Source organism: Anomaloglossus baeobatrachus, chromosome 7, assembly GCF_048569485.1.
Source record: "Anomaloglossus baeobatrachus isolate aAnoBae1 chromosome 7, aAnoBae1.hap1, whole genome shotgun sequence".
NCBI classification, from domain to species: Eukaryota; Metazoa; Chordata; class Amphibia; order Anura; family Aromobatidae; genus Anomaloglossus; species Anomaloglossus baeobatrachus.
Window position 1 is genome coordinate 16,391,630 of NC_134359.1, and position 19,329 is coordinate 16,410,958.

Below are 19,329 nucleotides of genomic sequence, written 5' to 3' on the forward strand. Positions count from 1 at the left end.
GGTTGTGGAGGCGGGGTTCCGGGTTGTTGTGGAGGGGGGGACGGAGCGGGAGAAGACGGCGGAGAGCCTGAGGAAGGCCGCCAGACATGCACAGCCTGGCCACGGCGGCGGTGAGTGCAGCAGCGGGAGGAGGGAGAGGGGCGGCTGCGGGCCCGAGGAGCACGGCCAGGTCCGGGGAGGCGGCCAGTCCTGCAGCCGGTATTCCAACAGTTACAAGGCTGCCACTCACATGCTGGGGGTTGTAGTCTTGTCCCAGGCTCGTAGTAGTTACTGCTACATACTGTTCTCCAATGTTGCCCCGACAACTGTAAAAATGGCGGAAACTGGTTGAAATAGCTAAACAATGGCAGACTGCTGCATATGGCAGAGGATAATCTCCTGCTGTATGCATCAGTAGAGCAGGATTTGCAGTTTTACATAATCTTACATGTAACAAAGCTCTGCACACATTAGTTATTCCAAACCTGTTTTGGAGAAGTGTAGGAGGGTTGAGCTCTGAAAGGGCCCAGTACAGGAACCCTATTCCCTCATAGACTGTAAGCTTACGGCCCTCACTCCTCTTGGTATCTGAATTTTGTTATTTTGTATTGTCTCATTGTATGAACATGTCCCCTCTGAATTGTAAAGTGCTGCAGAATATGTTGGCGCTATATAAATAAAAATGTTATTATTATAGAGCTGTATAGATGATCACATAGGAAGGTGAAACTTCTCAGGAGCAGGCAGGGGAGAGGGGCCTGCAGCACTGAGGAGGGGCAGGAGCTGCTGGAAAATGGAGCTATAGCAGATAAGAAAAGGACATTTAAGCTTAAAATTACTATTCTATTTGCTATAGCACCTACATATTCCACAGCACTTTACAGTAAGCAGAGGCATGTACAGACTATAACGACAAAGTAACGCACAGTTCAGCAGTTACAGGAGTAGTGAGGAACAATCCATGAGGAAATAGGAGGACACAATAGGTAGAATGCACTTGTCATGTCCGGTCCGGCCATCATTATAATAAATAGGGGGTTTTCATATAAAGCTGCAGGGTCCGTCATCAGCCGGGATCAGTCTAATACAGTCACCAAGTGCTGCTGGGTGCATGGAGGATGTGGAGGCGGATGGATAGGAGGGAGCAGATTATAATTAATATTTACAAGGAGGAGAGAGTTAGGTTAGTAAGTTGAGGTGATCGGCTAACTTAAGAGATGTTTTTATAGTTCTCTTACAAATATGGTGGCTAGATATTAGTCTATTGTCCGAGGTTGCGCATTTCAGAAAGCTGGTGCAGCACGAGGTTCAGTTTATGGAGGATGTTAATCTTAAATCCAAAAATTCCCGAATAGGGAAAAAAAAAGCGACACTCACCATTGGTAATATACACAACTTTATTCTTCAGGCAATCCTAGCATACAGGTAAGGCAGAGGGATGGGTCAGGGGATGTCAGGACAATTGCCGTTTTGCTCAACCAAGTCCGCGCTTCAACAGGTCCCCTGAAAGGACCTGTTGAAGCGCTGACTCGGTCGCACGAAACGGCCGATGTCCCCTGACCTATCACTCTGCCTTACCTGTATGCTATGATGGACTGAAAAATAAAGTTGTGAATATTATTAATGGTGAATGCCGCACTTTTTTTTTCCTTTTCTGGAATTTTGGATTAAAGACTTATGCTTTATGTGCTGAGCACCAGCATTGTTTGCATATACAGAGCATGCTGCTGGTAGTGCTGATTTCTTTTTTTTGTCTTCTACTTTGCAAAGCATTGGATGTTAGTCTTAGGTCAGATGCAGAATGGAGAGCATGGGTGGGGGATAGACAGAGGTGAGTGAGGAGATGTAGGGTGGAGCAGAACAGTGTAGAGCTTTATGGGGTTAGAGGTTGTATTGTGCTCTGTAGCAAATGGGTAACAAGTATAATGACTGGCACAAAGTGGAGGCGTCAGTGAAGCAGCTGGATAGCATTATGACCCTGGCTGCCATAATCAGGACAGATTGGAGAGGAGAAAGTTTGGTTAGAGGGAGACCGGTCACTAAAGATTTGTAGCAGCCCAGATGAGAACGAATAAGGGCACTAATAAGTGTTTGCTCTTTCAAAAGGTGAGAAATTATGGGATTCTGGAGATGTTTTTAAGATGCAGGTGAAATGAGCCAGTGAGTGATTGTATATGGGGAATAAAGGAAAGTTCTGTGTCAATTATATCTCATGACAGTGAGCGGCTGCAGGAAAACCACCCAAGACAATTGCAATATGTGGTCAGATAGCAGAAAAATGGGAACACAAGTTCAGTTTTGGAGAGATTGTTTCATATAGGAGGGAAGACATGATGTTAGAGACAGCGAACAGTCCCTGGTGTTTTGTATTAAGGTGGGGTTGATGTGAGGAGACGATGTGTATAATTGGGGTCGTCAGCACAGAGATGATACTGGAAACCGAATCTGCTGTGAAAGGACGGTCAGAGAGGTAGGAGAACAAGGATAGAGCAGTGTACTTGAGCCTGATAGAGCACGGTGCACAGTGAGGAGCAGCTGGTGATCCAATGTGTCTCGGAGGGGATAGGTGTGTAACACTGGACGCACCAAGGGAAATACAAGGGTAGAAGAGAGCGTCTGTGCTGGGATTATTCTTTATCTTCACAATATTGGGCTTTGTGAATAATGTGATTTTTGGGAATGACCCTTGTAATAATAATAATAATAATAATAGCTGCTTAATACATTGTGAGTCCTAGATGTGGTTGTTTCAGTGCAGGTAAAGAGTCCTGGGATTAGGGGAGTAGTTGTGGACACCTGAATGAGTCTGGTAATACATGCTCGCTCAGCGGAGTGTGCATAGCATAGAGGAGAGGAGCCAGACGCTTCCATTCCCTCCAGATACCACAGGCAGCTGCTAATCTCCTGGCTGGACTGAGGCTGATGTTGAACTCTGCAGAATGTGGATTCACCTTGTGCTTTTGTTTTTGGTCTTCTCGTGTAGCCTGTGCCGGCAGCATTAGCACAAGTCGACAGAGAGAAGATCTATCAGTGGATCAATGAGTTATCGAGCCCGGAGACGCGTGAGAATGCCCTGCTGGAGCTGAGCAAGAAGCGCGAGTCTGTCCCGGACCTCGCCCCGATGCTGTGGCACTCGTTCGGCACAATCGCAGCACTGTTACAGGTTTGCCTCTCTTTTTAGATGTTTATTTAGATTTACTGTTTAATTGACCATGAAGCGTTCCTCTAATTCTCATCTACTTTCTGCAGGAAATTGTAAATATCTACCCATCCATCAATCCTCCGACCCTGACAGCGCATCAGTCTAACAGAGTGTGTAACGCGCTGGCCCTGCTGCAATGTGTGGCTTCTCACCCGGAGACCAGGTATCCAACTCCTGCAGACTGAGGCATCAGCCCCACGGTCATGTTAAAGGGGGTTTCTGAGACATTTAGAACTTAAACTGCAGGGGGTTCTGTATATGAAAATTCAAATCTTCTTCTTCAGATAAGTCTCCAGCGCTAATGCTCCGGAGTTCCCTGCCGGTCTTTATTTTCCTTGGGTAATGATGTGTTGTACATGAATGTGGCCAGTGTAGCCAGTCTCTAGCCCCTGTGATCATGTACCAGAGCACGCAGTTATGTGAAGATGATGCTGCTGGCATGCCTCCTCCTAATATTCCATTTCTTTCCTCGTTGATCCAGGTCGGCTTTTCTTGCTGCGCACATTCCCTTGTTCCTCTATCCTTTCCTGCACACAGTCAGCAAAACGCGGCCTTTTGAATATCTCCGTCTGACCAGCCTGGGCGTCATTGGTAAGAAGTGACCTCCCCTTAATGTTGCACTGTCCCTTGTTTGGAGCAGGATAATAAATGTTTTCATTAATATTTGTATTCACTCGCCAGTAATGGGGTGTATACGGATATAATATGGAGGAAGATGTCCCCTGTCCTCCATCTGTCAGCCGGAACAGACCCCTCAGTGACCAGCTACACTTTTTTTTTTTATTTATTTTTTATGTATTTATTTATTTTTATGCTCTTTATTTCAGCAGGCAGTTTTATTCTTTCATTAATGCAGCTGTTTTTTTTTTTTTTTTTTTTTTTTTTTTATTCTTTGATGGTTTGGGACTTTTTTTTTATTTCTTTACTATGTGCCTAAAAACAAACAGTTGCTAACAGAGGCAACTACCTGCCTGTTGTATCTGGCATCAGCTCACCGGGGTCACTGACTGGTCCTGCTGGCAATTCATCTGCTCCACATCAGTCAACAGAGCAGCTCTTCTTCTTCCAGGCTGCTCTGTTGTCAGCGTGTGACTGCCAGTGTCATGCTGATTTACAGCTAGCTTCCCGCAGTTATCGGGGATCGGCAGTCACGCCCCATCAGCAGAGCAGATGAGAAACCGCTGCTCTGTCAATATGAGGTCGGGCGGAAGCCGCTAAATCACTGGTAGGAGCCGTCTACACCTGGTACAACAGGCTGCTGGTATTTAGCAACTACCTGGCTACTAGTTCTTGAGCATAGTGTAAAACAGGGGTGTCCAAACTAATTTTTACATAGGGCCACATCAACATTATTTTTGCCTTCAAAGAGTTGCTTGTAATTGTAAGGGCTTATGCAGATCTCCATGGAGGGAGGGACGAGAATCAGGAGTATAGCTGGAGGGATGAGAAGCAGGAGAGGACAGAGGAGTATAGCTGGAGGGATGAGAAGCAGGAGAGGACAGAGGAGTATAGTTGGAGGGATGAGAAGCAGGAGAGGACAGAGGAGTATAGCTGGAGGGATGAGAAGCAGGAGAGGACAGAGGAGTATGGCTGGAGGGATGAGAAGCAGGAGAGGACAGAGGAGTATAGCTGGAGGGATGAGAAGCAGGAGAGGACAGAGGAGTATAGCTGGAGGGATGAGAAGCAGGAGAGAGGACAGAGGAGTATAGCTGGAGGGATGAGAATCAGGAGAGAGGACAGAGGAGTATAGCTGGAGGGATGAGAAGCAGGAGAGAGGACAGAGGAGTATAGCTGGAGGGATGAGAATCAGGAGAGAGGACGGAGGAGTATAGCTGGAGGGATGAGAAGCAGGAGAGGACAGAGGAGTATAGCTGGAGGGACGAGAAGCAGGAGAGGACAGGGGAGTATAGCTGGAGGGATGAGAAGCAGGAGAGAGGACAGAGGAGTATAGCTGGAGGGATGAGAAGCTGGAGAGAGGACAGAGGAGTATAGCTGGAGGGATGAGAAGCAGGAGAGAGGACAGAGGAGTATAGCTGGAGGGATGAGAAGCTGGAGAGGACAGAGGAGTATAGCTGGAGGGATGAGAACCAGGAGAGGACAGAGGAGTATAGCTGGAGGGACGAGAAGCAGGAGAGAGGACAGAGGAGTATAGCTGGAGGGACGAGAAGCAGGAGAGGACAGAGGAGTATAGCTGGAGGGATGAGAAGCTGGAGAGGACAGAGGAGTATAGCTGGAGGGATGAGAAGCAGGAGAGGACAGAGGAGTATAGCTGGAGGGACGAGAAGCAGGAGAGAGGACAGAGGAGTATAGCTGGAGGGACGAGAAGCAGGAGAGGACAGAGGAGTATAGCTGGAGGGACGAGAAGCAGGAGAGAGGACAGAGGAGTATAGCTGGAGGGATGAGAAGCAGGAGAGAGGACAGAGGAGTATAGCTGGAGGGATGAGAATCAGGAGAGAGGACAGAGGAGTATAGCTGGAGGGACGAGAAGCAGGAGAGGACAGGGGAGTATAGCTGGAGGGATGAGACGCAGGAGAGGACAGGGGAGTATAGCTGGAGGGATGAGAAGCAGGAGAGAGGACAGAGGAGTATAGCTGGAGGGATGAGAAGCAGGAGAGGACAGAGGAGTATAGCTGGAGGGATGAGAAGCAGGAGAGAGGACAGAGGAGTATAGCTGGAGGGATGAGAAGCAGGAGAGAGGACAGAGGAGTATAGCTGGAGGGATGAGACGCAGGAGAGGACAGGGGAGTATAGCTGGAGGGATGAGACGCAGGAGAGGACAGGGGAGTATAGCTGGAGGGATGAGAAGCAGGAGAGAGGACAGAGGAGTATAGCTGGAGGGATGAGACGCAGGAGAGGACAGGGGAGTATAGCTGGAGGGATGAGACGCAGGAGAGGACAGGGGAGTATAGCTGGAGGGATGAGGATCAGGAGAGAGGACAGAGGAGTATAGCTGGAGGGATGAGAAGCAGGAGAGAGGACAGAGGAGTATAGCTGGAGGGATGAGAAGCAGGAGAGAGGACAGAGGAGTATAGCTGGAGGGATGAGAAGCAGGAGAGAGGACAGAGGAGTATAGCTGGAGGGATGAGAAGCAGGAGAGAGGACAGAGGAGTATAGCTGGAGGGATGAGAAGCAGGAGAGAGGACAGGGGAGTATAGCTGGAGGGATGAGAAGCAGGAGAGAGGACAGAGGAGTATAGCTGGAGGGATGAGAAGCAGGAGAGAGGACAGAGGAGTATAGCTGGAGGGATGAGAAGCTGGAGAGAGGAGATTGTTAGAGGCTAGATACTGGGAATGAACAGGGGTAGACAGTGAATGCAGAGCACGCCTGTCAATCAGGGGAAGTATGACCGCACAGTCAGGGAGTTTGCTGACCTGTGACCTCCGGGCTGTGTCCTGGCTGGTGATAGTGGTGCACGCTCAGTATGCGCATGTACAGCACACCGGGACCGTAAGCTTCATACAATGTGTGCAGAAAAGAGTTCAAACTGTGATCTAAATATCTGCAAAAATATCCCCCAGTAACGGCTCCCCACAAAACAGTATTAGATCATTTTGTGAGGCCATGATAGATCACTTCTATTATCACCAGTGGAGATCTATTGACACATTTATTTTTGATATTGTTTCTAAAAGTGCAGAAGACTTTGTAGTATGTTTTTGTGAGCAGCTGCGAGTGTCGACGAGGAATAAATGAGCATTTCTTTGTCGCTCCATTGGGAGACCCAGACAATTGGGTGTATAGCTTCTGCCTCCGGAGGCCACACAAAGTATTACACTTTTAAAAAGTGTAACCCCTCCCCTCTGCCTATACACCCTCCCGTGGATCACGGGCTCCTCAGTTTTATGCTTTGTGTGGAAGGAGGCTGACATCCACTCATAGAAAAAAACAAAAGATTTATCATACATAGTATGACAGAAGAAAAGAGGTCCCCTATGGGGTCCCCGGCATGCTCCCTTCTCACCCCACTATGTCGGCAGTGTTGTTAAGGTTGAGGTACCCATTGCGGGTACAAAGGCTGGAGCCACATGCCGTCTCCTTCACCATCCCTTATGCGGCTCTGGGAGAAGTGGGAGCTTCATCGGTCATTCACATGCTGAGACCGTGCTCCATCTGCAGCCCCTGGTGGAACCTGCTGGACCGGAGCATTTTCATCCCCAGGGACCGGGCCCTGCACCTTCAAGGTACTCTGTGTCCCCATGGGGGGACGGTACGGGGAGAGAGGTCGCCTCTCTCCCCAGTAGCGCCGTCCGTTGGTTTTTCATCGGACTTCCGCGCCGGCCGTGCCTGCTTGTCGGGCACGGCCTTAAATTTAGTCCCCGGCTTCATCGCGGCCTAGTCGCGAAAAATCCCGCCCCCGGGCCTGCTTGTCAGGGGGAAGGGCGGTATTACCGACAGAGGGCTGGAGCATCTTTGCACGTCTCCCATCCCCTCTCATGGACCACTATGGGGCCTCCAGATTCCCGCCTTTTGCCGGCGCCGCCCATGGCTCCACTCCCCCCTTGAGAGCTCCGGCGGCCATGTTTTTCATTCTGCCGGTGTATGCTGCAGCAGCACAGCTCTACAGCTCTGGGGGACCCACGACAGGGAATCTGTAGGACACCAGCGGTTGGTAAGCCACACCGGTCACCCGGTGCTGGTTCCCCTAGGGTGCCGTGATATATATATATCTACATATATTATATATATTCGGAACGGCTGTTTAACCCTTTCCCATATACCCTCAGTGGTCGCTCTCCTAAGGGACACTTATTGCTTACAGCATGTCGTCCACAAGAAGCAAAGCCCTTAAGACACAGGTTTTTTTCGCAGCCTGTACCTCTTGTGGGGCTATGTTGCCTGCGGGATCCACCTACCCTCACTGTGATCAATGCTCGACTCCTGCCACGCTTGCTCAGCCGGAGCCTAGGGCACTTGTGGGCCCCTCGGCTCATGTAGATCCCCCTGCTCCCCCTGAGCAGTCTGCAGGGACAGAGTCACCGTCATTGGCCTCTTTCGCTGAGAAACTCTCTCAGTCACTCTCTCAATCCATTGCACTGTCTATGGACAAATGGTCTTCTAGGCTCCTGGAGGCATTGCAGTCCAGACCGGGCTCTTCACAGGCCCCGGCCCCTGTTAGTTTGTCTCCTCCAGGGCCTTCTCGGTCCGCGCCGCAGCGCGCTCCCAGGATAGCCCCTAAGTCCCAGGCGGAGGACTCCTGCCCGGATCGCAGTCCCAGACCGGCTAAGCGGCCTCGCTGGGAATCTTCTCCGGCCTCCTCACGCTGCTCTGGATCTCAGCTGGAGGACTCTCAGGATGACGAGGCGGACGTGGGAGCTCAGGGCTCTGACCCTGACTTCGCCCTCAACCTTGATACCCCTGAGGGGGACGCCTTAGTAAATGATCTTATTTCGTCCATCAACCAGGTGTTGGATCTCTCTCCCCCCGCCTCCACCGGTAGAGGAGTCGGCTTCTCAGCAGGAGAAACACCAATTTCGATTCCCCAAACGTACGCGCAATACGTTCTTTGATCACTCTAACTTCAGGGACGCTGTCCAGAAGCCCAGAGCGGTCCCGGACAAGCGGTTTGCTAAAAGGCACTCTGACACGCGTTATCCCTTTTCACCTGAGGTCTTTAAGGGCTGGGCGCACTCACCCAAGGTGGATCCTCCAGTCTCTAGATTGGCTGCTAGGTCCGTTGTGTCTGTTGCCGATGGCTCATCCCTGAAGGATGCCACTGACAGGCAGATAGAGCTCTTGGTGAAATCTATTTATGAGGCCACGGGCGCGTCTTTCGCCCCGGCCTTTGCGGCTGTGTGGGCACTCCAAGCAATCTCGGCATGTCTGACTGAGATTAATGCTGTCACGCGGAATTCTGCTCCGCATGTTTCTTCCTTGACCTCTCAGGCATCAGCATTTTCGTCCTACGCCATGAACGCCGTCCTGGACTCTGCTAGCCGTACGGCTGTAGCATCCGCTAACTCCGTGGCAGGCCGCAGGGCCATGTGGCTGCGCGAATGGAAAGCAGACTCTGCTTCCAAAAGGTTCTTAACTGGTTTGCCTTTTTCTGGCGAACGTTTGTTTGGCGAACGGTTGGATGAGATTATTAAGGAATCCTCGGGAAAGGACTCTTCCTTACCCCAGTCCAAACCTAAGAGACCTCAGCAGAGAAAAATCCAATCGAGGTTTCGGTCCTTTCGTCCCTCCGCCAAGCCCCAATCCTCTTCGTCCAACCGGCCGGAGAAAGGCCAGAAGAACTCCTATGGGTGGCGGTCCAAGTCACGCCCCCAAAAGTCCGCAGGAGGCACTGCCTCCAACACGGCCTCCTCATGACTCTCGGCCTCATCTACCCACATCCTCGGTCGGTGGCAGGCTCTCCCGCTTTGGCGACGCCTGGTGGCCACATGTTCAAGACCGATGGGTGAGAGACATTCTGTCTCATGGTTACAGGATAGAGTTCAGCTCTCGACCTACGGCTCGTTTTTTCAGAACCTCCCCACCCCCCACACAGGCAGACGCACTGTTTCAGGCGGTGGACGCTCTAAAGATGGAAGGAGTTGTGATTCCCGTTCCCCTTCAGGAACGTGGTCGCGGATTTTACTCCAACTTGTTCGTGGTGCCAAAAAAGGACGGGTCTTTCCGTCCCGTTCTGGACCTCAAGCTGCTCAACAGACATGTAAGAACCAGACGGTTTCGGATGGAATCTCTCCGCTCGGTCATCGCCTCGATGTCACAAGGAGACTTCCTAGCATCGATCGACATCAAGGATGCTTATCTCCATGTGCCGATCTCACCCGAACACCAACGTTTCCTGCGTTTCGCCATCGGGGACGAACACCTCCAGTTCGTCGCATTGCCCTTTGGCCTGTCGACAGCCCCACGGGTCTTCACCAAAGTCATGGCATCCGTCGTGGCGGTCCTGCACTCTCAGGGCCACTCGGTAATCCCATACTTGGACGATCTCCTAGTCAGGGCCCCTTCTGGGGTGGCGTGTCAACGAAGTCTTACCGTCACTCTGGCGACTCTCCAGCAGTTCGGGTGGATCATCAATTTCCCGAAATCCAAGTTGACGCCGACCCAATCACTGACTTACCTCGGGATGGAGTTTCATACCCTTCCAGCGTTAGTCAAGCTACCGCGGGACAAACAGCTTTCTCTGCAGGCGGGGGTGCAGTCACTTCTTCGGAGTCAGTCACACCCCTTAAGGCGCCTCATGCACTTCCTGGGGAAGATGGTTGCAGCTATGGAGGCAGTGCCCTTCGCGCAATTCCATCTACGGCCACTCCAATGGGACATTCTTCGCAAATGGGACAAGAGTTCGGCTTCCTTCGACAAGAACGTCTCTCTTTCACTTGCAACCAAAACATCACTTCAGTGGTGGCTCCTACCCACATCTCTGTCTCGGGGAAAATCCTTCCTCCCCCCAACCTGGGCTGTGGTCACCACGGACGCGAGCCTGTCAGGTTGGGGAGCGGTTTTTCTCCACCACAGGGCTCAGGGAACCTGGACTCCAATAGAATCGTCCCTTCAGATAAGGGCAGTATATCTAGCCCTATTGGCTTTCCATCGGTGGCTGCAGGGCAGGCAGATCCGAATCCAGTCGGACAACGCCACTGCCGTCGCCTACATCAACCACCAAGGCGGCACTCGCAGTCGTCAAGCCTTCCAGGAAGTCGAGCGGATTCTGCAGTGGGTGGAAGTCACAGGCTCCACCATCTCCGCAGTTCACATCCCGGGCGTAGAAAACTGGGAAGCAGATTTTCTCAGTCGTCAGGGCATGGACGCGGGGGAATGGTCTCTTCACCCAGACGTGTTTCGAGAGATCTGTCGCCGCTGGGGAACACCGGACGTCGATCTCATTGCATCGAGACACAACAACAAGGTCCCGGCCTTCATGGCACGGTCTCAGGATCACAGAGCTCTGGCAGCGGAGCTGGCTGGCTCCCTGTCTGTCTGTGCGGGCGGGCGAATGGCTCCCTGTCTGTCTGTGCGGGCGGGCGAATGGCTCCCTGTCTGTCTGTGCGGGCGGGCGGCTGGCTCCCTGTCTGTCTGTGCGGGCGGGCGGCTGGCTCCCTGTCTGTCTGTGCGGGCGGGCGGCCGGCTCCCTGTCTGTCTGTGCGGGCGGGCGGCTGGCTCCCTGTCTGTCTGTGCGGGCGGGCGGCTGGCTCCCTGTCTGTCTGTGCGGGCGGGCGGCTGGCTCCCTGTCTGTCTGTGCGGGCGGGCGGCCGGCTCCCTGTCTGTCTGCGGGCGGCCGGCCGGCTCCCTGTCTGTCTGTGCGGGCGGCCGGCTCCCTGCCTGTCTGTCTGTCTGTCTGTGCGGGCAGCTGGCCGGCTCCCTGTCTGTCTGTGCGGGCGGCCGGTGGCGCTGCGGGTGTCCCAGATGGTCTGTCGGCAGTGCGGGCTTCAAATGATGGCCACCTGGAGTCAATATGTGCACTTTATCTTTTATTTTTTTACTTTTTTTTATCTCTAAATTTGGGGTGCGTTTTATAATCCGGTGCGTCGTATAAAAGAAAAAGTACCGGAATTAAAAAGGTGTTAAAAATACTGATTCTTGTGATTTATTATTATTAAACATTTGATTAGGATGAGACTGTATTTAGAAAATCACGCTTCACAATATGCTCCTGCTGAGATCCCATCTACAGTAGAATCCCCCTATACAAATGTAACCAAGAACACAAGTGACACATTTGCGTTTTGTTTTTTTTGAAAAATGTATAAAATATTTAATATATTTTTCCTGAGATCGACCATCAAAATTTAGAATTTGACTCCTCAAAAACAAAATATCATCATTACAAACATAGTGTTGTGACCCATCAGACTAAAGCCTGACTTTATCTTCTTTCTAGCCTGAGACATGATACAAAATGTAGAATTATACAAGGCCAAAATTCAGGTTTTATGAAAACTCGAGGAATCTATAAAACATGAACTAATGAACATACAAATTCAAAACTTTTATTTTTAATTCACTAAAGTAGCTTTTCAAAAACACCAAAGACTATAAATATCCCAAGATGTCAGGTAATAAAAAAAAAAAAATCGGATTTGGATCACTTGGAATGGAGTGATTCACCGGAGATCCTCTTATAACCTTTGTCTGGTACCGTGAAAAAAAAAAAACACTAGTTGTAGCAATCTGTGTGGGGTGACGTTGACTCCGTGGTACCAGACAAGGGTTAGGCATTAACATACGTGATGTGTGTGGCTGTAACATTTGCCGCTGGCGCAGCGTGCAGCCGTCCTGCCGTCCGTTCATAGGTCCCTAGTGCCTGTTGCACAGTCACCTTGATATGTCAGGCGTCCGTCTTGATAGTGGCACGGTCAGTCTTGTCTACGTCAATTGTTCCCGCTCGTTGGAGTTGGATTATTATTAGATGATCATCTGCTGCAGGAGACAGAGGCAAAGGCTCATTCTAGAACCACCTCACACGTCGCCATGATAATGCACATTGGCGATCATTAAGGGGTTAACTATAAGAAGTCCCCAGGGTGCTGCTTAATCACTAGAGCTCATTCCGCTCTTAGTAATGTTATATTTCCTTCCAGGCGCTCTGGTGAAGACGGATGAACAAGAAGTCATCAACTTCCTCCTCACAACAGAAATCATCCCCCTGTGTCTGCGGATTATGGAGTCTGGAAGTGAACTCTCCAAAACGGTAGCGTGGCCTCTCCCCTCCCGTCTTGTACCCGCCTCTCCCCTCCCGTCTTGTACCCGCCTCTCCCCTCCCGTCTTGTACCCGCCTCTCCCCTCCCGTCTTGTACCCGCCTCCCCCCTCCCGTCTTGTACCCGCCTCCCCCCTCCCGTCTTGTACCCGCCTCCCCCCTCCCGTCTTGTACCCGCCTCTCCCCTCCCGTCTTGTACCCGCCTCTCCCCTCCCGTCTTGTACCCGCCTCCCCCCTCCCGTCTTGTACCCGCCTCCCCCCTCCCGTCTTGTACCCGCCTCTCCCCTCCCGTCTTGTACCCGCCTCTCCCCTCCCGTCTTGTACCCGCCTCTCCCCTCCCGTCTTGTACCCGCCTCTCCCCTCCCGTCTTGTACCCGCCTCTCCCCTCCCGTCTTGTACCCGCCTCTCCCCTCCCGTCTTGTACCCGCCTCTTCCCCTCCCATCTTGTACCCAATCATGGCGGCAGCTTTTATTGATCCTCGGTCTCAGCGGTGTCTCATCGCACACATGGCCGAGAGCCGGTCATTTCTTCATAGTACTTTGTTTCCTTTCTTTAAGGTGGCGACGTTCATTCTCCAGAAGATCCTGCTGGACGACACCGGCCTGGCCTACATCTGTCAGACGTACGAGCGCTTCTCGCACGTGGCAATGATTTTGGTAAGATGACAATGGGCGTTGGTCTTGTTAAGATAAAGGCAAACTCCAGGAAAGTTGCACATTTTATATAGTTGATTATAAAGACCTTCAGACTTCAGCTATTCTGTGGCAGATGCCAAATATCCATTGACGTGCCTATGACGTCTAGTCAGGACATAACCTGATATTAAGTGAATGTATTGTTGACATTAAATCCTCCTTTTTTTAATCTATTCTCCTTTTTAGGGTAAAATGGTGCTGCAGCTGTCTAAGGAGCCGTCTGCCAGGCTGCTGAAGCACGTTGTGCGCTGTTACCTGCGCCTCTCCGACAATCCCAGGTAAGCGTTCTTTTTTGCTCATTATGTGACTGGAGAGCCGGCTTATCATTTTGTTACTTCTAAATGATTTCAAATAATGGTTACATTGATAAAAAAAATAAACACATTAAAATAACGAGATGCTGGTATTTTGGGCCTCTGAATTCTCTCCATAGATATAAAGCTACACCATAAATTCTTGGCTGCCTTCTGCCACCGCTAGGGGGATAGTCTTTTAAGGCCCCCTTCACACATCCGTGATTCCGATACGTATGACGTGCATTTTCAAATGTAACAGAGGCACGGACATACGCAGACCCATTAAAATCAATAGTCTATTTACATATCCATGTTTTTTCATGGGCGTGTCTGTGTGTTCTGCTTGGAGACAAGTCGGTTTTTCTCCAGCAGCACCGATGTGGCATGGACCTCGCACTGATGTGATCCATGTAACGTCGTTGTGACACGTACTGGAGAAAACACGTTTCTTTGAAATAAAATGATTTTTTTTTTTTTTTTTTTATACTCACCTGTCTCCGGCGCTGCTGTCTCTGGCGCTGCTGTCACTTGCTTCCAGGCCCGCTCATTATGTTCATGCATATTCACTGCACCGCGGACCAAGAAGCAGGAGACAGCAGGGCCAGAGACTGTAGCACCAGGGACAGGCGAGTAAAAATCTCCTGCCAAAATCAAGGCACACGGATGGTCATACGCACCTTCAACACAGTCCGTGCGAAACGTGCGTTTTTATCATGGATGTGTGAAGGGGGCCCTAAAGGGAGTGTTCGTCCATCTCCCTTGCAAAATGGTCAGCAGATTTAACAGAACCAAGCACTCAAGGGTTAAATAATCTTGCATTTCTCCGCTGTATTGCAGAGCACGCGAGGCCCTGAGACAATGTCTTCCTGACCAGCTGAAGGACACCACATTCGCCCAGGTACTGAAGGACGACACCACAACCAAACGCTGGCTGGCTCAGCTGGTTAAAAACCTACAAGAAGGTCAAGTCACAGACCCCCGGGGGATCCCACTCCCTCCTCAGTGACCTCCTAAGCGATGCAGCAGTGCTGGTGAGCGCAGCTTCTGTGACGGCAGCAGTGCTGGTGAGCGCAGCTTCTGTGACGGCAGCAGTGCGCGATTCTGTCTTCATCTGATCAGTCGGCTTCTATTTACTGAAGACCTTTCCTGGCCCAGATGTCTCCCCCCGCCCGTTCTCAGACCGGTGAGGTTTTTGTAACGAGGGACTCCGGCGTTCTTGTTGATCAAGAAGTGGCCGCTTTAGGAACTCCTCCTGGATCTTCAGGTCTCTGGGCCGCAGTGATCTAGTGTCATGTTTACAGACTGCTACCATATAATGGAGTCACCGGACCCACTGCAGAACCGGGACGCCCTCCTCGTCTGCTGCCTGACAAAGCTTCTAGCTGTGAAACAACTTTACAAGGAAAAAAAAAAAAGAAATAAAAATTATATATTTTTCACAACGGAGATGTTAAATAATGCGTTAGTTTGCAGAAAAGTACACAAGGTGTTCTAAAATAAAAAATTCTGCTTTCTTCATTTGTTGCAGGTTTTAATAAATACTGGACCCAGACATCGGCTGTCCTTCATTTTATTTTTCCTTCTAACCCCTTAAAGGGGAATTCCACGCTAAAAGAAAAGTCTTCAATCTGTTAAATCATAAATCATGTTTGTGTATCATGCATGTATTCACTGCATATATAAGATCCGCTCACGTGCGGTCAGGATGGTGACCAGATTCTCATCCGGCCTCTAAGTGCACCTGTGATTCAGGTGAGCGTTCATGAGGAATATCCCTGATTCCTTACACCCAGAATAAGAAGGTGAATCCGTTCCCTGCTCCTCTGTAGTTCCCTGGTCTGCCAGGATGAAATCCTTTAGACCTGCAGGTTTTTATTTTTTCCTACCTATAAGATTTCTTGAAGAGCCTCCTGTATTGGGGCCAGCTCCCCGGCCACAGAGTCCTACTGGCAAGGTAAGGAGTCTTCCGGTAGCCTGAAGGTGCGGGCCTCTTCCGGTAGCCTGAAGGTGCGGGCCTCTTCCGGTAGCCTGAAGGTGCGGGCCTCTTCCGGTAGCCTGAAGGTGCGGGCCTCTTCCGGTAGCCTGAAGGTGCGGGCCTCTTCCGGTAGCCTGAAGGTGCGGGCCTCTTCCGGTAGCCTGAAGGTGCGGGCCTCTTCCGGTAGCCTGAAGGTGCGGGCCTCTTCCGGTAGCCTGAAGGTGCGGGCCTCTTCCGGTAGCCTGAAGGTGCGGGCCTCTTCCGGTAGCCTGAAGGTGCGGGCCTCTTCCGGTAGCCTGAAGGTGCGGGCCTCTTCCGGTAGCCTGAAGGTGCGGGCCTCTTCCGGTAGCCTGAAGGTGCGGGCCTCTTCCGGTAGCCTGAAGGTGCGGGCCTCTTCCGGTAGCCTGAAGGTGCGGGCCTCTTCCGGTAGCCTGAAGGTGCGGGCCTCTTCCGGTAGCCTGAAGGTGCGGGTGTCCACTTTAGGTACCATTTTGACCACAACATTGCTGATCATCCCTGAGGGCCCGAGGCTTGGGAGATTTCCTTTCCTAGGTCCACTTCCAGCCCTGAGGTAGCTCCTTGGGAGTTACATTTCCCCAGACTCCTGCTCCGTGTCCTCCTGTCTCACAGACATCATTACTATTCTTGCTCTGTAGACCTCCGTCCTCACTTCAGCTGGGCGGGACATCTAGTGACACCCCCACACCCCCCCCCCCCCCCCATTTACTGCTTTTCCTCCAGATACAGTTGGCAAACCTGATCAGATTTTTTTACACTACAAATTATCGTCCAATCTTCTCAGATCCCCGTAGATTTTCCTCTCTTCCGTCTGTATTAATCCAAAATCCCAGGATGAGAGAATTTTACTCCATGGGTGCTAAAAGATCTCCTCTTCAACATCTTCTATATTTGTCACATTTTTTCAGAGTCCAAATAAAAGTAAAGCCTCCACCATCTGGCCAATGTTCACAATCTCCTTCAGCTCACATTTTCCTCGGACCTTTGTGCTCACTCTTCTAGGGATGCGGCAACCTCTTGGGCCGAGACGGCCATTGCTTATAGTGAGCAGATTTGGAAAGCCCCATCGGGTCCTCGTCTGGCTTTTTAAGCACTGTAGACTGGATTTGGGGCATTTAGACTTTTTTTTTTTTTTTTTTTTGGTAGAAGGTAGAGTTGAGCGAGTACCTAACTATTCATACTCGCTATACTCCTAAAGAGTAATGTCTAATACTTGCGTATTCACTCCGAATAGCGTGTGCAATGCAAGTCAATAGTGAATACTCTCATAGTAACAAGTAACCCGAATGCCGTACTATTCGAGTAGTGAATAGTGCAGAATTCGTGTTCTCGTTACATTGCGAGTTTTGCCCATTGACTTCCATTGCACACGCTATTTGAAATGCATACGCGAGTATTCGTATTTGTTAAGAGTATAGCGAGTATAAATAGTTAGGTACTCGCTCATCTCTAGTGGAAAGGTCCTTCGAGCAGGGGGCCTTCTCTGGGGGTTTCTTAGTTTCCTCTCTGTGGTGCTGCCAGCGTGTAGGGGAAAGCAGATAATTACTCTGAATCCCCCTTTCCTGGCAGCACCAGCCCCGTATTCCCTCCCTGCATTCAGTGGACTTTTTAATTACATTCCTGACTTTTCTTTGTCGCTCCATTGGGAGACCCAGACAATTGGGTGTATAGGCTATGCCTCCGGAGGCCGCACAAAGTATTACACTTAAAAGTATTAAGCCCCTCCCCTTCTGCCTATACACCCCCCGTGCTCCCACGGGCTCCTCAGTTTTTTGCTTTGTGCGAAGGAGGTCAGACACGCACGCACAGCTCCACAGATTGGTCAGCAGCAGCTGCTGACTATATCGGATGGAAGAAAAGTGGGCCCATATAGGGCCCCCAGCATGCTCCCTTCTCACCCCACTCTTGTCGGCGGTGTAGTTAAGGTTGAGGTATCCATTGCGGGTACGGAGGCTGGAGCCCACATGCTGCTTTCCTTCCCCATCCCCCTCAGGGCTCTGGTGAAGTGGGATCCTATCGGTCTCCAGGCACTGAGACCGTGCTTCATCCACAACTCCTGGGAGACTGCTGGATAGGAGCCGGGTATCGTTCAGGGACATGGCCCTGCTACTTGGAGGTACTCTGTGTCCCCGTGGGGACCGCGCACAGCAACACTCCAGCATTGCTGGGTGTGCTAGTGCACCGGGGACCGCGGCGCTGACCGGGTTAATATGTGCCATTACACACTCAGCGCTGCTGAGTGTGTTTATGTATAGGGACTGCCGCACTAACCGCCGCTGCCAGGGAAACACTGCGGCGCGGCTGGGACTTGTAGTGCGCCGGGGACTTTCGCGCCGGCTGCGCTTTTACGGCGGCCGCGTTTATTACTAGAGTCCCCGGCTTTTTGCGGCCTAGTTTCATTTCCTCCCGCCCACAGCCCTGACAGGCAGGGGAAGGGCGGGACGCTGCACAGAACGAGCAGCGCTGAGGGCTGGAGCATGCTTTGCATACTCCACCCCTCTCACTGTGCACAGTGCAGGCACCAGCTCCCGCTCTTTCTGAGCCACGCCCACGGCTCCCACCTCTCCTCAGGACGCCGGCAGCCATTCCTGTCAGCTCCTTGGACGCTACAGAGGGGGACAAAGTCTGGGAGACCCAGGCAGGGACTCTGGTGGCCTCACAACCGCTTTAAGCGGGTGGTAAGCAGCACCTGTGGTGCTAGCCCCATTGTGCAGTAGTGTAACATTATATGTTTATGGTATACATATTTTACACTGTATGGTGCACAGTTGATTTCTGGCTATATACCCTATTGTGTTACTCAGGGAAGATAATAGCATGGCGCCCACGAAAGGCAGGGGTGCCAAAACACAGGCTTATTATGCTGCCTGCGCCGCATGTACGACCCCGCTACCGGCAGGTTCCACTGACCCTCATTGTGTACTGTTCGGCCCCTGTGGCACTTACTCAGCTAGAGCCTCTGCTAAGGGGGGCCCAGGGGGAGCAACCTGCTGACACTGTTCAGGTGACGGGGACAGAGTTTGCAAAACTCTCTGAGACTATGGCTAAGATACTGGAAGCCTTGCAGTCCAGGCCGGTATCTCAGCACAGGGACTCTGTTGGTCCAGCTGAGGTGGGCCAGGGAACAAAGATTCAACAATGTCCTCCCGGGGTATCTCATGGATCCCAGGCTGAGGGTTCTGACACAGACCCCAGCCCCAGACCGACTAAGCGAGCTCGCTTGACAATTCCCTTGACATCCTCATATTGTTCAGGGTCTCAGCGGGGGGGAATCTCTAGTTGATGATGCGGACACAGCTGATCAGGATTCTGATCCTGAGGCCGCTCTCAATCTTGATACTCCGGACGGGGACGCCATAGTGAACGACCTTATTGCGTCCATCAATCGTATGTTGGATATTTCTCCCTCAGCTCCTCCGGTGGAGGAGTCAGCTTCACAGCAGGAGAAATTCCGTTTCAGGTTTCCCAAGCGTACACCGAGTATGTTTCTGGACCACTCTGATTTCAGAGAGGCAG

General features: G+C 51.3%; 1 protein-coding gene across 1 annotated transcript; it reads left to right on the top strand.

The window, feature by feature from the left end:
• Positions 1–5: 5 nt before the first annotated feature.
• Positions 6–15,372, top strand: CNOT9 (CCR4-NOT transcription complex subunit 9). The gene is made up of 8 exons (XM_075318774.1): positions 6–110; positions 2,963–3,142; positions 3,229–3,344; positions 3,663–3,772; positions 12,712–12,821; positions 13,387–13,485; positions 13,711–13,802; positions 14,658–15,372. The coding sequence occupies exons 1-8, from the start codon at positions 87–89 to the stop codon at positions 14,824–14,826; spliced, it is 900 nt and encodes a 299-aa protein (XP_075174889.1). The 5' UTR covers positions 6–86; the 3' UTR covers positions 14,827–15,372.
• Positions 15,373–19,329: the final 3,957 nt, after the last annotated feature.